At 50.7% G+C, this 20,350-nt stretch overlaps 1 protein-coding gene across 1 annotated transcript; it reads right to left on the reverse strand.

Moving 5' to 3' along the window:
• Nucleotides 1-932: 932 nt before the first annotated feature.
• SOX9 (SRY-box transcription factor 9) lies at nucleotides 933-4,490 on the reverse strand. Its single transcript, XM_084218361.1, has 3 exons — nucleotides 3,595-4,490; nucleotides 2,509-2,762; nucleotides 933-2,187 (listed from the first exon to the last, which is right to left on the reverse strand). The coding sequence occupies exons 1-3, from the start codon at nucleotides 4,023-4,025 to the stop codon at nucleotides 1,433-1,435; spliced, it is 1,440 nt and encodes a 479-aa protein (XP_084074487.1). The 5' UTR covers nucleotides 4,026-4,490; the 3' UTR covers nucleotides 933-1,432.
• Between the last annotated feature and the right edge of the window lie 15,860 nt (nucleotides 4,491-20,350).

Below are 20,350 nucleotides of genomic sequence, written 5' to 3' on the forward strand. Positions count from 1 at the left end.
CCCTGCAGCAGGGCTGGGGCGTGGGGCTCGTCCTTGCACGAGCTGCTGTGTCCCAGAGAGCTGAGGCAGGAAACAAGGCAAATGATTCAGTGATCCGCTACATTTGCAATCTTTAGTTTGTACAAATCTCATTTTTCTTTTTTTTTTTTTCTTCCAGTTTCTCCTCGAAGGCAAAAAAAAAAAAAACCCAAAAAAAAAAAGGAAGAGCACAAAGTTTGTACAAACCCAGGACACAGATTCAAAAAAAAAAAAAGAATAATAATAATAATAATAACAACGACCAAAAAGGAATTAAAAGAGATAAATAAAGGACTGGTTACAGTTTCAGACCATAATTTAACAGGCACGGTCACCTTCCAAATAATGCTCCCAACGCTTCTGAAAGGACTTTAAAACACCTTTAAAACAACAAAACCCCAAGGAAAACGCTGATTAAAAGCTGCTCTTCTCCCCAAATAAATAATTTAAAGGATCTGTCGGGGCTCCCAGGCAGGGAGGAGCCCCGGGCTGGGTTTGGCACCCTGGGCTGGGCAGGGGCTGCCCGGAGGGGTCGGGCTCAGCCCCAGCCCCAGCCATTTCCAGGGGCTGCTTTAAGGCTTCCAGCAGCACTTTGGGGCTGCTCCGTGGATTTCTTTCATTGTTTTTTGTTGTTTTTTTTTCCTCTTTTTGTTTTTCTTTTAAGGCTCCAAGGTTATTAAAAAATAAAGTGAAGTTTCTCCTCCTGGCTGGTTTTGCTACGAGTTAGAAAAATAAAGCCTCTCCCATGCTGGTCCCTGCCCCAGTGCTGGGTTCCCAGGGCAGAGCACGCTGGTTTAGTTTCATTTTTAGAGCAAAAAAAAGACACTTCTCTATACAAAAATACCTCTGCAAGAAAACCTAGGGCTGCTCCACTAAGTGTCATTGTTTTTTTTTTTTTTTCAGCTGTTGGAAAAATAAGAGCATTTCGAAAAAAATCTCTAAAAAATAGGTATAAATCCCCTCACAATTGGTAACGAATCATACACAGTACATACTAAAAATATTTAAAATAGAGAATATTCCTCACAGAGGACTCTGAGTTTTCTCTTTTACCCCCCTTTTTTTTTTCTTTTTTTATTTTTATTTTTTTATCTCGCTTTTAATTACTGCTAAAAAAAAAAAAATCATTACAAAAGTCCAGAGAAGGAGCCAGCTGGGCACGTTGGGTGGAAATCTCCTCTCCACGCTGGAAGAAGCAGAGTTCAAGTCCAGTCCTTGGCGAGTCTGTCCCGAATTTGGGGGCTGGGAGCAGGGAGGATGCTGTAGTGCAGAAGGCTCCTGCATCTTCCCAACCATCCTTTCAAACCTCACACGCTCCGAGGCGCCGCTTCCGCTCGTTTATAACTTTTTTTTTGATTTTTTTATTTTTGAATTGATTTTATTTTTTGGATTTTTCGGCGCCTCCTGCCCCGCCTCAGGGCCGGGTGAGCTGCGTGTAGACGGGCTGCTCCCAGTGCTGCGGGCTGTGCGTCTGCGGGATGGAGGGCACGCCCGCCGTGTCGGCGATGGGGGTGTACATGGGCCGCTGCGCCGGGCTCATGTAGCTGAAGGTGGAGTAGAGCCCCGCTCCCTGCCCGGCGTGGCTGTAGTAGGAGCCCGAGGAGGAGCCCTGGTGCTCGCCGTACTCGTACTGAGCGCGGCTGATGCTGGGGTAGGACGAGCTGTAGTGCTGCAGGTTGAAGGAGCTGTAGCTCAGCTGCTGCTGCTGCTGCTGCTGCGGGGAGTGCTGCTGCTGCTCGCTGTAGTGGCTGGGGCTCAGCTGCTCCGTCTTGATGTGGGTCCTTTGCTGCTGCTGCTGCTGTTGTTGCTGCTGTTGGGGGCCCTGCTCTGCGCCCAGCGCCGGCAGCTGCGCCGCTGGCGGCTGCTGCTGCTGCTGCTTGGACATCCAGACGCCGGCGGCGCCGCTGATGCCGTAGGTGCCCGTGTAGGTGACCTGGCCGGGGTGCCCGTTGGGGGGCAGGTACTGGTCGAACTCGTTGACGTCGAAGGTCTCGATGTTGGAGATGACGTCGCTGCTCAGCTCGCCGATGTCCACGTCGCGGAAGTCGATGTGCGGCGGCTGCCGGCCGCCCTCGCCCAGCGCCCGGCCCTCGCGCTTCAGGTCCTGCTTGCCCGGCTGAGCGTCCGTCTTGGGGGTGGTGGGGGGCGTGGGGGGCCCCTGCGACTGGCCTGGGGGAGGAAGGACAGGGGTGAGGGTGGCACGGGGGTGGCGGCGCCGTGAAGTGAACAGCGAGGGACGCGGAGCCCGGCAGCCTGCCGTGCCCTCCGACACGAGCTGGGCTTTAAAAAGCGTGGGTTCGTGTCACCCCACCGCAGCCACGTCCCTCTGTTTGCCCGTTTTGCGTGCCCAGGCTCTGGACGCGGCTCGTGGGCAGCTCTCCCCGTTCTCCCTCCGTTCCTGCCTCTTTCCTTCCCCTCCCCACACCCAACCCCAACTTCAGCCCGGTCCGGGCTGCAGCTTCGGCCCCCGTGGGCTCCGTGGGCACCTACCCGAGTGCTCCCCGGGCGAGTGCACCTCGCTGATGCTGGAGGAGGACTGGGGCGAGTCCGCCTGCAGCGCCTTGAAGATGGCGTTGGGGGAGATGTGGGTCTGCTCCGCGCCCTCCTCCTGCTCCGCCTGCCCGTTCTTCACCGACTTCCTCCGCCGGGGCTGGTACTTGTAGTCGGGGTGGTCCTTCTTGTGCTGCACCCGCAGCCGCTCGGCCTCCTCCACGAACGGGCGCTTCTCGCTCTCGTTCAGCAGCCTGGGGGGACACGGGGGGCGCGGGGTCACTTGTGGCTCGGGATGGGGCGGGGGGCGACGAGCAGTGACACCGGTGCCGATCCCTCCCTCGGACCCCCCCAAAGAGCGATGCAAAGCCCCCCACAACCCGAACGCCGTGTCCGGGACGCTCGCTGGTTGTCACCCCCTTGTCCCCGGCGCTCTCTGGTTGTCACCCCCTTGTGCCCCCCAGATTCCTTCGGTGGCCGGACCAGAGCTGCAGGAGCGGCAGCGGGGTCCAGCCCTCTCCCTCCCCACCCTGCGGGCGCACCTCGCTGTCCCCGGGCGCTCTGGGGACATCCCCGCCCGCCAGGGCCAGCTTTGCTGCGCCGTGTCACCGCTGCGGGGACCCCCCCGCCCCTCGCGCGGTCCCCGAGGACGCGGTGGCCCAGGTGACTCACTCGCCTCGTGTTTTCCTCCCCTCCCCGCCTTATTCTGGCACTCGGAGGCCACCCGGCCCTGCGCCACTCACCGCCGCCACCCACCCTCGCTCCCTCCCTCGCTCCCTCCCCGCATCGCCCCGCGCTCCCTCCGGCCCGGCCCGAGCTGATGCAATCCCCCAAATCCATCATTTCCTCCGCAAACAAACCACGGCCGGGGCAGCCCGGGGGGCTCCGCACGGCCCCCCCGCCCCGGGAGCAGAAACCGCTTCCAGCAGCACAAAGCGAGCGGCTTTCCCCGCTTCCCCGCTCCCGCATTCCGTCCTCTCCCCGACCTCGCAACTTTTGCGCTCCGCTGAAGTTTCCCAGCGCGTTTTCCGCACCCTCGCGCTCCGCATCCCCCGCTGCCCGCGGGCATCCCGGCCCCGCACTCACCTCCAGAGCTTGCCCAGGGTCTTGCTGAGCTCGGCGTTGTGCAGATGCGGGTATTGATCCGCCAGCTTCCTGCGGGCCGCCTGCGCCCACACCATGAAGGCGTTCATGGGTCTCTTGACGTGCGGCTTGTTCTTGCTGGAGCCGTTCACCCGCACCGGCATCGGCACCAGGGTCCAGTCGTAGCCCTTCAGCACCTGGCTCACCGCCTCCCGGATGCACACCGGGAACTTGTCCTCGTCGTTCTCCTTCTTCAGGTCCGGGTCGCCCTTGGGGAAGGTGTTCTCTTGGGGTCGGGTGTTCTCCGTGTCCGAGCCGGATCCAGAGGGGCAGGGGGACCCGGCGGAGTCATCCGACATGGTGGGGCTGGGGGCGTCGGAGATACATTTGTCCTGTTCTTCTGTCATTTTCATGAAAGGGTCGAGGAGATTCATGCGAGAAAGCGGCCGAGGGGGAACAAGGGGGCGAAAAAAAAAAGTTAACAAAAAAAAAAAAAAAAATTAAGAAGTTAGGCGCTAAGGGGCAGGGACGGGTCAAAAAAAGTAAAAACTCGGAGAAACAAAGTCTCCACCGGCTGCGGAGAGGAGGGGGAAGAACCGCGAGAAGTTCGCAAAAAAAAACTTTTTATTACTTCTCAGCGCAAAAAAAAAAAAAAAAATTACAAAAAACAAGAAAACCAAAAAAAACTCCGAAACGAGGAAAGGGAAAATAAGGAAAAAGCACTTTGGCGAGGCCGGGAGCGGGACGAGGAGCAGGACGGGGAGCGGGGCGAGCCCGGGGCAGTGTCGGGCGCGGCGGCCCCGCCGGTCTCCAGCGCGGCTCTGCGCCCGCCGCGCGCCGCGCGCACTAATACCCGGCGGGGGCCGCGCGCCCGCCCCGGCCCGCCCAATCACGGCGCGGCCCGCGGGGGCCGCTCCGCCCCCATTGGCTGAGCCGCGCGGGGGGGCGGGGCCTCGCGGCGCGGCGCGGGGGGCACGGCCCGGCCGGGGCGGGACGGCGGCGGCGACGGCGACAGCGACAGCGACAGCGACAGCGACGGCGACAGCGACAGCGGCCGCCGCGCCCCGCGCTCCCCGCGGGTGGCTGATGGAGGCGCCGCCGCTGGGCCCGGCGGGGCCGCTGCAGCCGCGCTGGCGGCGGGCGGGACGCGCGGAGCGGAGCGCGGGCGCTGCGCGGCTCCGTCCCGAGGGGGCGCCAGAGGCTCAGGAACGGCGCGCGGGGGGCGGGGGGGCCGGGCCGGGCCGGGCGCGCCCCCCGAACCCCCCCGGGACCGCGGGGACGGAGCGGGGCAGCCTCGGGGGGCTGCGGGTGCCCGGCCTCCGGTACCCCAAAATCGCTGCTGCGCTTTGGCTTTTTCTCCTTTTAAAACTTTTTTACTTTCTTTTTTTCTTTTATTTTTCTTTTTGGAGGGGGCGTCCGGCGCGTCCCTCCGCCCACCCCGCGCTGCGACATCCGCGCCTTCCCCGGTTATTCCTCTTTCTGTCGTTATTCCCCATCCCGGTGGCCCCGGCGCGGCTTTTCCTGCGCGGCCGGACCGGGCTGCGGGACCCTCATCCCGGTTCCCCATCCCGGTTCCTCATCCTGATCCCGCATCCCGGTCCCGCATCCAGATTCCCCATGCCGGTTTCCCATTCCGCTTCCTAATCCTGGTTCCTCATCCTAACCCCGATCCCGGTTCCTCATCCTGATCCCGCATCCCGGTCCCGCATCCAGATTCCCCATGCCGGTTTCCCATTCCGCTTCCTAATCCTGGTTCCTCATCCTAACCCCGATCCCGGTTCCTCATCCTGATCCCGCATCCCGGTTCCCCATCCCGGTTCCCCATCCCAACCCCGCATCCCGATTCCCCATCCCAGTCCCGCATCCCGGTTCCCCATCCCGGTTCCCCATCCCGGTTCCCCATCCCAACCCCGGATCCCGGTTCCTCATCCCAACCCCGGATCCCGGTTCCCCATCCCGGTTCCTCATCCCGACCCCGATCCCGGTTCCCCATCCCGGTTCCCCATCCCAACCCCGGATCCCGGTCCCGCATCCCGGCCTGGAGCCGTGCCCGGGGAAGGAGCGGCCTCTTCCCTCCCCCTCCGCACAGAAATAAAGGTTTTGCCGAGCGGATCAGGTCTGGAAGGCAGGGCCGGCGCTGCCCGGGGTTATCCGTGGTGACTGCGGATATTTCCCTGCACAGGAACATTCCGGGTCTGTAGGAATCGCCCGGCTGGAGCCGCCCGCGGCTCTCCCGTGCGGCTCCGGGTGAAATCGGGGCTCCCACTGCAACCCCCGTCCAGGTGGGCAGTAAAACACATCCCGGTTTTCCAGGCTCCAGGAGAAGGATCTGGTGGGAGCTGCCCAAAAAGCTGCGCCCATTCCCACCTCCCTCCTTCTCCCCGCGCCCCTCAGCGCCTTTCTGGGGCAGAAACCCCCGAGCTCTGCTCCTTTCCCGAAGCCCGAGCCCGGAATTTTTCCTTGAGACCCGAGCGTTGAAGTCGGGGCTTTCTGGCGGCCGCTTTCCTTCGCTGCTTTCCTGCGCAGCCTTTGTGCGGCCGGACAATCCTCGGGGCAGCGGCCGCCGCCTGCCCTGTCGCGATTGTCGTCGTTACCCCGACCAGGGGGGCATCGAGGTGTTGCAAAGGGCACGTGGGAAAAAAAAATTAAAAATTTAAAATTAAAAAAAAAAGGGCAAGGCAGTGGGGAAGGAGCTGGGAATAAACGCGCTCGAAAGCCTCTCCTTGGTTGTTTTGAGTTTTCCCTGAGGTTCTGGTGATGATTTTGGGTTGGTTTTGGTTGGTTTTTTTAAAATTTTTTTTTTTTTTTTGCTTGCAAACTTTTTTGGGAAGCAGTTTTGCTCTGGGTGAGTTTGAAGGTAAGTGGCTGTGCTCTGTCCCAGAGCCTTTGTCTGCAGGGGCACTGCCAGCAGAGCGGGGCTTTCCTGCTTTTCTCCAGCGGAATTTGGGTTTTTTATTCCGAGGATGCTTTTCCCAGAGCTGTATTTCTTTCCTTTGCTAAATATCCAATATTCCAGGAGAGGGCCGGTGATAAAGGTAAACTTTCAGCAAGTATTACAGGTGATAATCTGGATTCTTTCCCCTGGGTAATCCCAGCTCTGGGGTGCTGCATGCACGCTGGAGTTTAGCTAGGTAAACTTTCAGCAAGTATTACCGGTGATAATCTGGATTCTTTCCCCTGGGTAATCCCAGCTCTAGGGTGCTGCATGCTGGAGTTTAACTCCCCAAATCTCATTTCACAAATATATTTATTGCAGGACATGAAAGCAAACACAGGCAGGAGATCGTTCTGATCTCAGCTGGAGCCGCTGGGGCCAAAATCTGCACAAAACGTACCTGGAGAGGAGCGAAACGCGGTGACAAGAGATTGTCCCCAGGCCCTGCCGCTGCTGATTGGCAGGAGCAGCACGGGGACAATTGGGGAGGGTCAGGGATTGAGTGGGGAGGGTCAGGATTGGGACATTTTTCATCCTGCAGATCCATCTGCTGGAAGGGGCTCTGCCTTCCCCGCGAGCTGCTCGGAGCGAGGCGAGGGGCTTGACAAGTTTGAACAATAAACAAAAGCGAAAGGGGAAGGAGCTGCGCCCTTATTGTGTGTGATTCCATAATTTCTGGCTTATTATTTTTAATTACTGCTCGATGGACTATTTGGACAAGGTGGACAAGCTGATTAATCACAGCCTGGGTGGAAGCTGCCTCTAAAAGCTGCTGCTGCTGCTTTCCCGTCAGGATGGAAGTTTGCCTTCCCTTTTTTCTGGAATTTACATTGTTTTATCCAAAGTGGCCAGCTCAGGGAACGGGGAAGGGTTTCAGTGAGGGTTAAAGCCCCTGCTTGATGGGTTTTTCCTGCTCCTTGTGCTCAATCAAACCCCTGGTTTTTAGGGAATAACTTTTCCGAGCGTTACCGTGGGGGAGACGGGAATTTTGGGAGCGGGGGGGTGGATTTGGGGAGGTTTTTCTGTCCAAATTGGAAACGTGGCTGTGCTTCAGATGAGTTGTGCTCCAGAAGTTGTTTTATGGATTTTTGGGGGAGCCCCTCTAATGATGGAGAGGTTCAGGCTCTGCTCTGAACCTCGGGATTTGGGATTGGTGTTGGGAAGGTTCAGGCTCTGCTCAGGATTTGGGATTGGTGCTGGGAAGGTTCAGGCTCTGCTCTGAACCTCAGGATTTAGGATTGGTGTTGGGAAGGTTTGGGCTCTGCTCAGGATTTGGGATGGGTGTTGGAAAAGTTCAGGCTCTGCTCTGATCCCTGGAATTTGGGATTGGATGCTGGGAATATTCAGGCTCTGCTCAGGATTTAGGATTGGTGTTGGAAAGGTTCAGGCTCTGCTCCAGTCTCTGGGATTTGGGATTGGTGTTGGGAAAGTTTGGGCTCTGCTCAAGATTTGGGATTGGTGTTGGGAAGGTTTGGGCTCTTCTCCAACCCCTGGAATTTGGGATTGGTGTTGGGAAGGTTCAGGCTCTGCTCTGAACCTCAGGATTTGGGATTGGTATTGGGAAGGTTTGGGCTCTGCTCAGGATTTGGGATGGGTGTTGGAAAAGTTCAGACTCTGCTCTGATCCCTGGGATTTGGGATTGGGTGCTGGGAATATTCAGACTCTGCTCAGGATTTGGGATTGGTGTTGGGAAGGTTTGAGCTCAGCTGCAACCCCTGGAATTTGGGATTGGTATTGGGAAGGTTCAGGCTCTTCTCCAACCCCCAGGATTTGGGATGGGTGCTGGGAATGTTCCCCAGGGAAGCTGGGATGTCACCATGTTCCCTCTGACCCCACCTGCCCTGCCACCACCCCCAAGGGGGCAGAAATCCAAGGAGGAGCTGCAGATCCCAAGAAATATTCCCTGCTCCTGGTGCAGCTTCAGGGTGAGGAGGAATTCCCTGAAACCAGAGATGTTCCCGCAGCAGGATCTGAATTTTGATGGAAAACTGGATCAATTCTTGATCCATGGCCCAAAATGGGAAATTCCAGCTGTGGTTGTGCCTGTGGATTTATCCAGGAATGTTTGCTCCAGCGTTTTTGGACAGAGGCTCGTGAATTAATTAATCACAGCTTAATTAATGCAAAAATTAAAAATCCCCCTCCTCATCAGTGGCATTTTATTAAACCCAAGAGCAGGGCTGCATCCCACAGAAACATTCCCACATTTTGGCTTTTCCCTCTCTCCTGGAGCAGGGGTGGCTCAGCCTGTCCTTGGTTTTCCCAGAAATTTCAGCTTTTCCCTGAATTTCCCCCTTTTCCCAGCCAGGGATCCCACATTTTGCCATTCCAGGTGTAAAATGCCACAGATTTCCCTCCCATCCCAAATATTCCTGGGCCAGGGATGGAATTTGTGGAATTTGGGGGATCCCAGGCCGTGGGGTTGGTGTGGGGCTCCTTGATCCCATTCCCAGCTGATCCAGGGGGATAAAACTGGAGAAAAACAGAGATAAAAAAGGCCCTTGGGGCCTTGAATTGGAAATTATTCCTTAAAGAATCACCTTTAAATTTGTGATTTCAGCTCAGAATTCATTGGATTTGATTAATTCTGTAAATTCAGTTCAGAATTCCTTGGGACTGGATTAAATTTTTAAAATTCAGCTGAAAATTCCTTGGGATTTTATGGGTTTTGTAAATTCAGCTCAGAATTCCTTGAGATTTTATTCACTTTGGAAATTCAGCTCAGAATTCACTGGGATTGGATTAAATTTTTAAAATTCAGCTGAAAATTAATTGGAATTGGAGTCACTTTGTAAATTCAGCTGAGAATTCCTTAGGATTTTATTAATTTTGTCAATTCAGCTCAGAATTCACTGGGATTTGATTCACTCTGTAAATTCAGCTCAGAATTCCTTGAGACTGGATTAAATTTTAAAAATTCAGCTGAAAATTCCTTGGGATTGGATTAATTTTGTCAATTCAGCCGAGAATTCCTTGGGATTTTATGGATTTTGTAGATTCAGCTCAGAATTCACTGGGATTTCATTCACTTTGTGAATTCAGCTCAGAATTCTCTGGGATTTCATTCACTTTGTGAATCCAGCTCAGAATTCCTGGCGATTTTATGGATTTTTAAAGTTCTGTTTCTCAGCCCTTCTGCACCTGGAGCTGGAGGCAGCAGGGTGTGATTTCAGCTTGGCAAATCCTGCAAAAAACCAGCAGGGAACAGGAATTTCCCCCTTTCTTTTTGAATATAGAAAACAACAGCAGCCTGAGGACTCCAAAATTCATTTTTAATTGATGCCTAAAAACACCCTCGAGAGGGATTTCCTCTGGGGAGGAAATTCTGGGATTTGGGGAGAATAATCCCAGCCCCAGGGAGAAATGATCTCGATTATTTCTCAGCTGGCTGCCCCTGGAATCGTGGGGTTCATTTCCAAAATCACCCCAAAAAGGCAAAACCGGGGAGGAATCGGGGTTAGGGTGAGGCTGGAGGCAGCAGGAAAGGGAAACAAAGTTGGGAAGTGCTAAAAAGAGGAGAATCCGAGGAAAAAGAGAGGAAAAATTGGGTTTTTGAGCAGAAATGCTGATGGGCAGCTCCAGGTTTGGGGTGGAAAATCTGGAATCTGGGGTGGGTTTGTTCCCATTCCCAGCTGGGAGCTCGGAGCATTCCCTGGCTCCACCTTGGAAAACAGAAATAATTCCCTTTTTTCTGCTCCTTCTCCCCCAGCTGGAAACCTCCAGGCACAGCCTTGGACGTCACAAATGCTCCTGGGATTTCTTATTTTATTTTATTTTATTTTATTTTATTTTATTTTATTTTATTTTATTTTATTTTATTTTATTTTATTTTATTTTATTTTATTTTATTTTATTTTATTCATTTCATTTCATTTCATTTCATTTCATTTCATTTCATTTCATTTCATTTCATTTCATTTCATTTTATTCCTGGAGATTAAAGGGATTAATCTGGAGATTTAGGGGAAGGAAGGGGGGAAAAATTTATTTATTGATTTATTTTACCATTTCATAAATAAATATTCCCCCCTTTCCCTAAATCTCCAGATTTCTTGATTTATTTTGCCATTTCATTCTCTTTCTTACTTCCTTTCATTATTTATTTCTTTGCTCCAGGATTTTTGGCTCCAAACTCTTGCAAACTTTGCCTACATGGAAAATTTATCCCTCTCATGGAAAAATCCCCTCCCCAAAGTGTTCCCTCCCTTCCCAAAGAGGGGGAAAAAATGAGATTTATCATGAATTTATTCTTTTTTCCCCACTCAAAATGCAACTTGAAATTTTGGAAAAAAAATTCCAAGGCACGAGGAGAGTCCAGGAATGAGGAGAAAAGAGGGAATTTTAATTCCTAACAATCAGAGCTGCCTAGAAAAGGGAAATTCCCTGCAGGGAACGCTGCTGCTGAGGGATCACCAGAATTCTCTGCCTGTTTGAATCCATTTTTTCCTTAAAATCCAGAGATAGAGAGAAGAGGGGAAATGCCCTGCAGGGAATGCTGGAGACACAGGATCACCGTCAGAATTTACTCATTTTTATATCTTTTATTTATTTTTAAATAAATGAGTGATGGGGATTAAAGGAAAAAGGTCCTGGTGGGAATTTTTTGGTTAGAAATGGAGCAAAGGGAAATGCTGGTGGCACAGGATCACCATCACCATTTACCTGTTTTTGTGAATTTTCTGTAATAAATGAGGGATGCTGAGACAAGGGGGGATGTCCTGCAGGGAATGCTGGTGGCACCATCATTTCCTGCCTCTTTTTATCCATTTTTTCTCAGAAATCAGGGATGCCCCATCCGTGGTCACCGTGAAATCTCTCTCAGCCAGGTTCCAGAGAAATTTAATTTCTTGACAAGCTACAAAAACTGCTTCAAAATTCAAAAAAAAAAAAAAAAAAAAAAAAAAAAAAAAAAAGATCCCACCCCAAATTTTAACTCTTGATGGATTCTAATTTCTGATTTCTTTTTTACCCCTCTATTTTTTTATCCCTCTATTTTCTCACCTTCTATTTTCCTCCTCCATTTTTTACCCCTCTATTTTATCCCTCTCTTTTATCCTCCTATTTTTTTACCCCTCTATTTTTATCCCTCTGTTTTCCCCCTCTATTTTTTACCCCTTTATTTTTTTCACTCAATTTTTTACCCCTCTATTTCCCCCCTCTATTTTTTACCTCTCCATTTTCCCCCTCTATTTTTCCCCTCTATTTTTTATCCCTTTATTTTTTCACTCCATTTTCCCCCTCCATTTTTTACCCCTCTATTTTATCCTTCTATTTTCCCCCATCTATTTTTACCCCTCTATTTTACCCCTCCATTCCCCCCCCTCTATTTTATCCCTCTATTTTTATCCCTCTCTTTTATTCTTCTATTTTTACCCCTCTATTTTCCCCCTCCCTTTTTCCTGCTCCATTTCTTCTCCTCTATTTTATCCCTCTATTTTTTATCCCTCTCTTTTATTCCTCCATTTTTTACCCCTCTATTTTCCCCCTCCATTTCCCCCCTCTATTTTTATCCCTCTATTTTTCCCCCTCTATTTTCCCCCTCCATTTTCCCCCTCTATTTTATCCCTCTATTTTTTATCCCTCTCTTTTATTCCTCTATTTTCCCCCTCTATTTTCCCCTCTATTTTTTCCCTCTATTTTCCCCCCTCCATTTTCCCCCTCTATTTTATCCCTCTATTTTCCCCCTCTATTTTTTATCCCTCAGTTTTTTACCACTCTATTTTCCCCCTCTATTTTTCCCCTCCATTTCCCCCCTCTATTTTTCCCCCTCTATTTCATCCCTCTATTTTCCCCCCTCTATTTCCCCCTCTATTTTCCCCCTCCATTTCCCCCCTCTATTTTATCCCTCTATTTTTTATCCCTCTCTTTTATTCCTCTGTTTTCCCCCTCTATTTTCCCCTCTATTTTATCCCTCTATTTTTCCCCTCCATTTCCCCCCCTCTATTTTATCCCTCTATTTTCCCCCCTCTATTTTATCCCTCTATTTTCCCCCCTCTATTTTATCCCTCTATTTTCCCCCTCTATTTTTTCCCTCTCTTTTATTCATCTATTTTCCCCCTCCATTTCCCCCTCTCTATTTTACCCTTCTATTTTTTATCCCTCACTTTTCCCCCTCTATTTTTCCCCCCTCTATTTTCCCCCTCTATTTTATCCCTCAATTTTTTACCCCTCTATTTTCTACCCCTCTATTTTCCCCCTCCCTTTTCCCTCTCCATTTCCCCCTCTATTTTATCCTTCTATTTGTTCCCCTCTATTTTCCCCCTCAATTTTTCCCCTCCATTTTCCCCCCTCTATTTTATCCCTCTATTTTATCCCTCTATTTTTCCCCCTCTCTTTCCCCCCTCCATTTCCCCCTCCATCCCCCCCTATCCCCCACCACCCCATCCCATTCCCCATTCCCTCTCCCACCCCAATCCCCAGCCGGCCCCTCTCTGTTTTCCCAGCAATAGTTCAAATTTCAGAGGAAAAACCCCCGAATTGGGCGAGGGGAATAAAACTGCCATTCTCTACCTGTTTGTGCAGCTCCTGCCCAACGCAGCCTGTTTATTTGGAGAAGGAAAGTTGTGGAAATCTCCTTGGAGGGTGTAATGTGGCCAGCACGTGTTGCTGGGAGCTACCTGAAGTCTGCACCCTAATGGTTTGCAGATGTCCCTGGGTCACCCATTTCGAATAAATTAAAAAAAAAAAAGAAATAAAAGAAAAAACACAAAAAAACCCAAAAAAAAAAGGGGTGTTCAGGCAGGGAAAGGAGGGGTTTGGGACTTCTGGAACTTGTAAAATTGTTTGTTTGGGTTGTTTCCAGCTGCTGGGTTGGAAATTGGAGCTGCCAGCTGCAGGGAGGGGTGATGGGGGGAGGATGATTTATTTGAAAAATAGAGAAATCTGCGCCGGGATCCCTCGCAGTTTGCTCAGGGTGGGGAGTTTATTTACACGGGGATTATTTATGTAAAAAACCCCGAGCTCTGCCCTGCTGGGCAATAAACAGGGATTTGTTGGAGCTGTAGCTACACGGATTTAAAGCCGGGCTCACGTAGGCCGGACTAGAGCTGGGCCTGGCTGCCCTGCCCCGGGCTCTGGAAATCCTTTATTTCACCCAAAGCATCAATTTCCAGCCACGGCTCCGAGTTCAGCTCCTTTTGGGTGGTTTGGGTTGGATTTCCACCCATTTTGGGGATTTTGGGGTTTTTTTTCTGGGATTTTTGGGGTTTTTTTTGAATTTTTGGGATTTTTTTTTTTTGATTTTTGGGTTTTTTTTGCGGATTTTTGGTGGTTTTTTTTGAGATTTCTGGGATTATTTTGAGTTTGTGTTTGATTTCCACCCCAGGGCTGTGGGAAGGGGTTGAGTCCCCTCCTGCCCCCGGTGCCACCCTGGGGATGCTGAACCTGCCACAATCTGGGCTTGCTCTGCTCCAATTTGGGGATTATTTTTGGGGAGGATTAAAAAAAAAATTGGGATTATTTCAGAGATTTTTGGGAGGAATTTTTGGGGATTTTTGGGGTTTTTTTGAGATTTTTTTTTTTTAATTTTGGGGTTTTTTTGGGGATTTTATTTTGATTTTTAGTGGTTTTTGAGATTTTTTGGGATTTTTTTGAGTTTGGGTTGGATTTTCACCCTGGGGCTGCGGGAAGGGGCTGAGTCCCCTCCTGCCCCCGATGCCACCCTGGGGGGGCTGAACCTGCCACAATCTGGGCTTGCTCTGCTCCAATTTGGGGATTATTTTTGGGGGGGATTAAAAAAAAAATTTGGGGATTATTTCATAGATTTTTGGGGGGGATTTTTTGGTTTTTTTGGGGGTTTTTTTGGTGATTTTTGGGGGATTTTGGGGAGTTTTTTTGGAATTTTTGGGAATTATTTTGGGACTTTTGGGAGTTGTTTTGGGATTTTTGGGGCTTTTTTGGAGACTTTTGGGAGGTTTTTTTGGGAGCTATTTTGGGACTTTTGGGAGTTATTTTGGGATTTTTGGGAGGTTTTTTGGAGGGTTTTTGTGAGTTTTTTTGGGATTTCGGCGTTTTTTTGAGGGGGATTTTTGGGAGCTTTTTTGAGATTTTTGCGAATTTTTTTGGGATTTTGGGGAGTTTTTTCTGAGATTTTTGAGACGTTTTTTGGGGATTTTTGGGAGGTTTTTGGGGGATTTTGGTGGGTTTTTTTTGAGATTTTTGGGAGGTTCTTTGGGATTTTTGAGAGATTTTTTGGGGATTTTGCCTCTGCCGTGGGATGTGACCCTGGCAGTGGTGCTGAGCCTTTCCCAGCTCTGGGATTTCATTTTCCTGCTCCTCTCGGATGCTGAGGGGGCTCTGTCCCAGCACTGAGTCCCTTTCCCATGGGAAAAACCTTCCCAGGGCCCTTCGAGGTGCCCCTGCTCCATCCCTGAGATCTTGGTGGATTTCTCCATTTTCTGCCTGTCCTGATAATTCCAGGAGTTTCCAGAGGGGTTGGGCTGAAATGAAATTTGAGCTGATTTTCTGGAAATGAAAATTTAAAATGAAATTTTAGCTTATTTTCTGGGAAATGAAATTTTAAAATGAAATTCGAGCTGATTTTCTGGGAAATGAAATTTTAAAATGAAATTCGAGCTGATTTTCTGGGAATGAAATTTTAAATGAAATTTGAGCTGAGAGGTGCAGCTTTAATTCCTCTCGAAATTAAAATTCATCGGCAGAACTGCTCTTGAATTAATTAATTTATTTATTTACTTTCGATTTTACCACGAGGCCTTGAAGAGGAGCATCATTTATTCCATTTCCCTTTGCTGAAGTGGCAAAAAAGCAGGGGCAGCTTATGAAATGACTGATTAAAAATTAAAATGAAGGGAGAGGAGGGTAAAAATCCAGGAATGAGGAGGGCAGGGAGCGCTGGATTTTCTGTGCCTGTCTCTCCTACCTGTGACAGATCAGAAATACGCTCTGGCCATTCAGCTTGGCAAAATTCAGATTTTTTTTGGGTGAAAAAAACTCATCCTGCTGCTAAGTGGGAAAAGTTTATTCTGAGCATAACACCCTCCAGCTCACAGTTTTGTTTTTCTTTTTTCTTTTTTTTTTTTTTTTTACCAAGAAATATTTGCTAGGTCTTAAAAACACCACAGAAAGCCTCTGACTGCCTGACAGAATATTTTCTGCAGGGAAAATCCGATTTTAAACAGGGCTCTGAATGGTTGGTGTGGGGTTTAATTCGCTGTCAGGCTCCCACCTCTCTTTATCATAATCCTGGGTTCTCACACAACATCCAAACCCATAAAAACCGGAGAAAAAACAACAAAAAATTCCCCAAATCCCGGTGACATCCCCGCAGCCCTCGGGAAGATGGGGGTGGGGAACAAAACCCATCCCCTGGTTTAATTTTTGACACCAAATTCCTAAAGCTGCGCTGGGGAAATTCGCGTTGCCGGCCGAAATAAAGCCGGGCTTAAGGGGGGATGTTTGAGCGGAGCTTAAAGGGAAGAAGCGCCGGGAGGACGTACCTGGGTGCGGAGCGCGGCTGGAGCTTTAGTCCCGGCTTTAAGCGCGGTTTTGCAGCGAGGTTTCGAGGGAATTCGGGGGCTGATGGGTTTGGAAGAGGAGTTTTTAACCAGGTGCTCACTGATCCCCCCCAGGCCGCGCTCAGGGAGTTAAAATTCACCCAAATATTGATGGCAGCTCCCTCCGCTGCCAGCTCTTATCGGAGCCGGGCTTTGGCAGGGCCTGAAAGGAGGTATTGTTACCTGACAGGGGGAAAAGAGCAGGAAAAGGAGAAGAAAAAGCGGAGGAACAAAGGAGGATTTGGGGATCAGCTCCGGCAGTCCGGGATGGGACCGTCCCCGGGGGCTGGCGGAGGGGAATGTTTGCTCTTCACTGAACACCCCGGGCTGGTTTGGAAAATCTCTCAGGCTTCTGAGATCACCAGGATTTTCTGCTTATTTCAGGCCGTTTTTCCCTTAAAAATCCGGGATAGGGAGAAAAGGGAAAATGCCCTGCAGGGGATGGATCACCATCAAAATTTATCAATTTTTATCCATTTTTTTCTCTTTAAAATGAGTGATGGTGATAAAAAGATCCTGGTGGGATTTTTTCTTTGGAGACAGAGGATCACCATCAAAATGTATCCATTTTTTTCTCTTTTAAATGAGTGATAGGGAGGAAAGGAAAAAGATCCTGCTGGGAATGGTTTCGGAGACAGAGGATCACCATCAAAATGTACCCATTTTTATCCATTCTTTTTCTCTTTTAAATGAGTGATGGGGATAAAAAGAGAAAGATCCTGGTAGGATTTTTTTTTGGAGACAGAGGATCACCATCAAAATTTACCCATTTTTATCCTTTTTTTTTTTTTCTTTTAAATGAGTGATGGGTATAAAAGGAAAAACATCCTGGTAGGAATTGTTTCGGAGACAGAGGATCACCACCAAAATGTACCCATTTTTATCCATTTTTTCCTCTTTTAAATGAGTGATGGGGATAAAAGGAAAAAGATCCTGGTGGGAATTTTTTCCTTAGGAATGAGTGATGTGGAGTTTTGTGTGCCTGAGCTCAGTCCAGGCAGGGTTTGGGGATGGCTTTGGGTTTGTGCTCCAATCCCAGCCCAATTCCACAGGCAGGACGTGGAAGGGATCCATTTTTCTGGTAATTTGTGGAGATTTGGTCAAACCCTGCTGAGAAAGAGAGCAGCCACGTGCCCTGCCCCTGTCCCAGAGCCCCGAGGATTATCCAGGGGAAAGCAGGATCCCCTTTCCTCCTGCACATGCAGCTCCTCGTGGGCTTTTATTTCATCATTCCCTTATCTGTCACCTTATCATTTGTCCTCAGTTGGCTCCAGGACTGAAAGGAATCAGATATTTTATCCTTGGGCATCAAATGCTCCAGGTTTGGTGTGAGACCAAGAGGTTCCAGCCTGAACAACAACCCCACAGAGGTGACAGATCTGAGCTCTCCCCGGTGACCCCAAACTGCTCAGCAACACCCACATTTTTGCTGTGTGACTGGGCTGCCAGGGATATATTTAGGGACAGGGGAAAAAAAATAAAAATAAATAGAAATCCCCCAGAGAGAGCCCAATCCAGTCCTACTGGTCTGGCAGCTTCTGGGAGAGGAAAAACCAGCAGGACAACGGGGTGACCATGGAGTGTCCTTGTGTGGGAAGAGACCTCTCTGCCTGGGAGGGCTCTCCTGGCCAATTTTGGCTCTTTTGGGGCCGTTTTGGGGGATCTGGGTGTTGGGCAGAGGAAGCTCAGTCCCACAGCTCCTGCCACCGTGGGTCAGGGCTCTCCTGGGGCAATCTGTGCTTTCCTCCTGGCAGTGCTGGGGATGAGCCTTGGGCTGTGACCCTGGGGGATGCTGAGTGCCTCAGCTGTCCCTGGGGTGGGGCTGGCCCTGCTGGGTGTCCCCAGAGCCTCCCTGGCAGCAGGGACAGCCCCAGGAAGGACTTTGAGTGGTCCTCACTCAGCTGAGACAACGAAGCTCCAGTTCCCCAGCCAGCAGCTCTATGCTCTGACCCAGCAGCTCCTTTCTAAAATCCAGCAGCTCCTTTCTAAAATCCAGCAGCTCCTTTTTGATCCAGCAGCTCCTTTCTAAAATCCAGCAGCTCCTTTCTGACCCAGCAGCTCCTTTCTGATCCAGCAGCTTCTTTCTAAAATCCAGCAGCTCCTTTTTGATCCAGCAGCTCCTTTCCCCCAATCCAGCAGTTCCTTTCTCCCACCCAGCAGCTCCTTTCTGACCCAGAAGCTCCTTTCTAAAATCCAGCAGCTCCTTCCCCCACCCAGCAGCTCCTTTCTAGCTCCTTTCTGACCCAGCACCTCCTTCCCCAATCCAGCACCTCCTTCCCCAATCCAGCAGCTCCTTTCTAAAATCCAGCAACTCCTTCTCCCACCCAGCAGCTCCTTTCTGACCCAGAAGCTCCTTTCTAAAATCCAGCAACTCCTTTTTGATCCAGCAGCTCCTTCCCCAATCCAGCAGCTCCTTTCCCTGATCCAGCAGCTCCTTTCTGACCCAGCAGCTCCTTTCCCCCACCCAGCAGCCCCCAGTCAGCCCCTGAAGGGAATTAATTGATTCATTTCCAACATCTTGCGCCTGATCCCGAGGCCTTGACTGGGAAAACAGGAAAGGTCACTTTGAGTCACCCCCGGCGGTGGCATCCAAAGCAAACAGTGCCCTGTGGCGTGCAGGGGGGCTGGGGAGATTCCCACGGGAGCAGCGGCAGCTCCGGGTCCCTCCTCGCCCTGCTGCCACCCAGCGAGGGGGGAAACCCTGGAAAACCCGGTGGGGTCAGAGCAGGAGCGTTCCTGTCGGGATCTGAGTGAAAGAGAGGAGGGAGAGCGCTGAGGGCTGGCGAGGAGCCGAAGTGTCCTTGTTTGTCCGGCGGGATCCTGGTGTTTAATCCCCTTGGCACCAGCAGGGACAGCCCCGGCTGCGGGCTCAGGGAGGGGCGGTGCTGCAGGACACAGAGGGAATCTGCAGGACACAGAGGGAATCTCAGCCCAGAATTCCCGGGGGTTTTTGGGGTTCTTGCTGTGCCCTGGGGTGGCTTTGAAGTGGTAAAATGGGAAAAGGAATGGGGATAGGGAAGGGCTGGGGAGGGATGGGATGAAGGGGTAAGGAATGCTGATGGAGGGATGAGATGAGGGATAAGGAAGGGCTGTGGAGGGATAAAGAATGGTGGATGGGTAAGGAATGGTTGATGGATAAGGAATGGTGGATGGTGAGGAATGGTTGATGGAGGGATGGGATGAAGGGATGAGGAATGGTGGATGTTAAGGAATGGTGGATGGAGGGATGGGATGAGGTTAGGAATGGTGGATGGATAAGGAATGGTTCATGGAAGGATGGGATGAGGGGATAAGGAATGGTGGATGGGTAAGGAATGGTGGATGGTGAGGAATGGTTGATGGAAGGATGGGATGAGGGGTAAGGAATGGTGGATGGTGAGGAATGGTTGATGGAGGGATGGGATGAAGGGATGAGGAATGGTGGATGGATAAGGAATGGTTGATGGATAAGGAATGGTGGATGGGTAAGGAATGGTGGATGGAGGGATGGGATGAGGGATAAGGAATGGTGGATGGATAAGGAATGGTGGATGGATAAGGAATGGTTGATGGAGGGATGGGATGAGGGATAAAGAATGGTGGATGTTAAGGAATGGTTGATGGAGGGATGGGATTTACCCAGGCGTGGAAACGGAAGGATGCTCTTGCCTCACACAGAGCCAAGCTCTGCCCTTTTCTGTCTGTGCTGTTTTCTGTGTTTTTCCCTCTGGCTCCAGGAGTGCCAGAGCTCCTGGCCAGGCTCTCTGGTGGAGCTGGGTGTGACCTGAGGCTGGCCCAGGGCTGCAGCTGCTGCACATCTGGCTCAGCAGTGCTGGGAAAACCTTCTCCCACCCCAGCTGTGCCGTTCCAGAGGTGGCTGAAGGGGGAGAAGCTCTCCCTCCACCACCAGGGCAGATGGGGAAGAGCTTTTCCCATTTCTGGGCTGCTCCCAGGAGCTTTCCCTGGGTCAATCTCCATCCAATCCATCCATGTCTTCCCCCAGCCACCACATCCACGGGCTTCCCTCCATCTCCCTGTCCCTCCTCTGGCACAGAACTCCACCCTTCAGGAGCTCCATTTTTCCCCAAACAGGCTTAAAAAATGTTGAAATATTCATCCAAATAATTTTAGAAGCTCTCACAACAACAGGTCCAGGAGAACGCGGCACAACTTTAAGAAAAGAAGTAAAAATACAAAAAAATACTGAAGCTGCATTTTTTTGTGTGTGTGTGTGTGGCACTTTTCAGATTGGGCACCCAGCACAATTCTTGGCTCACCTTTTTTTTTTTGGGGGGGTCCTCAACAGAAAGCAAAACTGTCCCATGGGGAA

Source organism: Fringilla coelebs, assembly GCF_963513975.1.
Source record: "Fringilla coelebs genome assembly, chromosome: 19".
In the NCBI taxonomy this organism is placed as follows: Eukaryota; Metazoa; Chordata; class Aves; order Passeriformes; family Fringillidae; genus Fringilla; species Fringilla coelebs.

What these genes read in the sequence shown, in the direction of transcription:
- SOX9 (XM_084218361.1), bottom strand. Translation starts at nt 4,025, where the DNA reads ATGAATCTCCTCGACCCTTTCATGAAAATGACAGAAGAACAGGACAAA. An exon ending in ACCCTGGGCAAGCTCTGGAG is followed by an intron (nt 2,763 to 3,594) that starts GTGAGTGCGGGG and finishes GTGTCCCCCCAG; the next exon opens with GCTGCTGAACGAGAGCGAGA. An exon ending in CTCGCCCGGGGAGCACTCGG is followed by an intron (nt 2,188 to 2,508) that starts GTAGGTGCCCAC and finishes TTCCTCCCCCAG; the next exon opens with GCCAGTCGCAGGGGCCCCCC.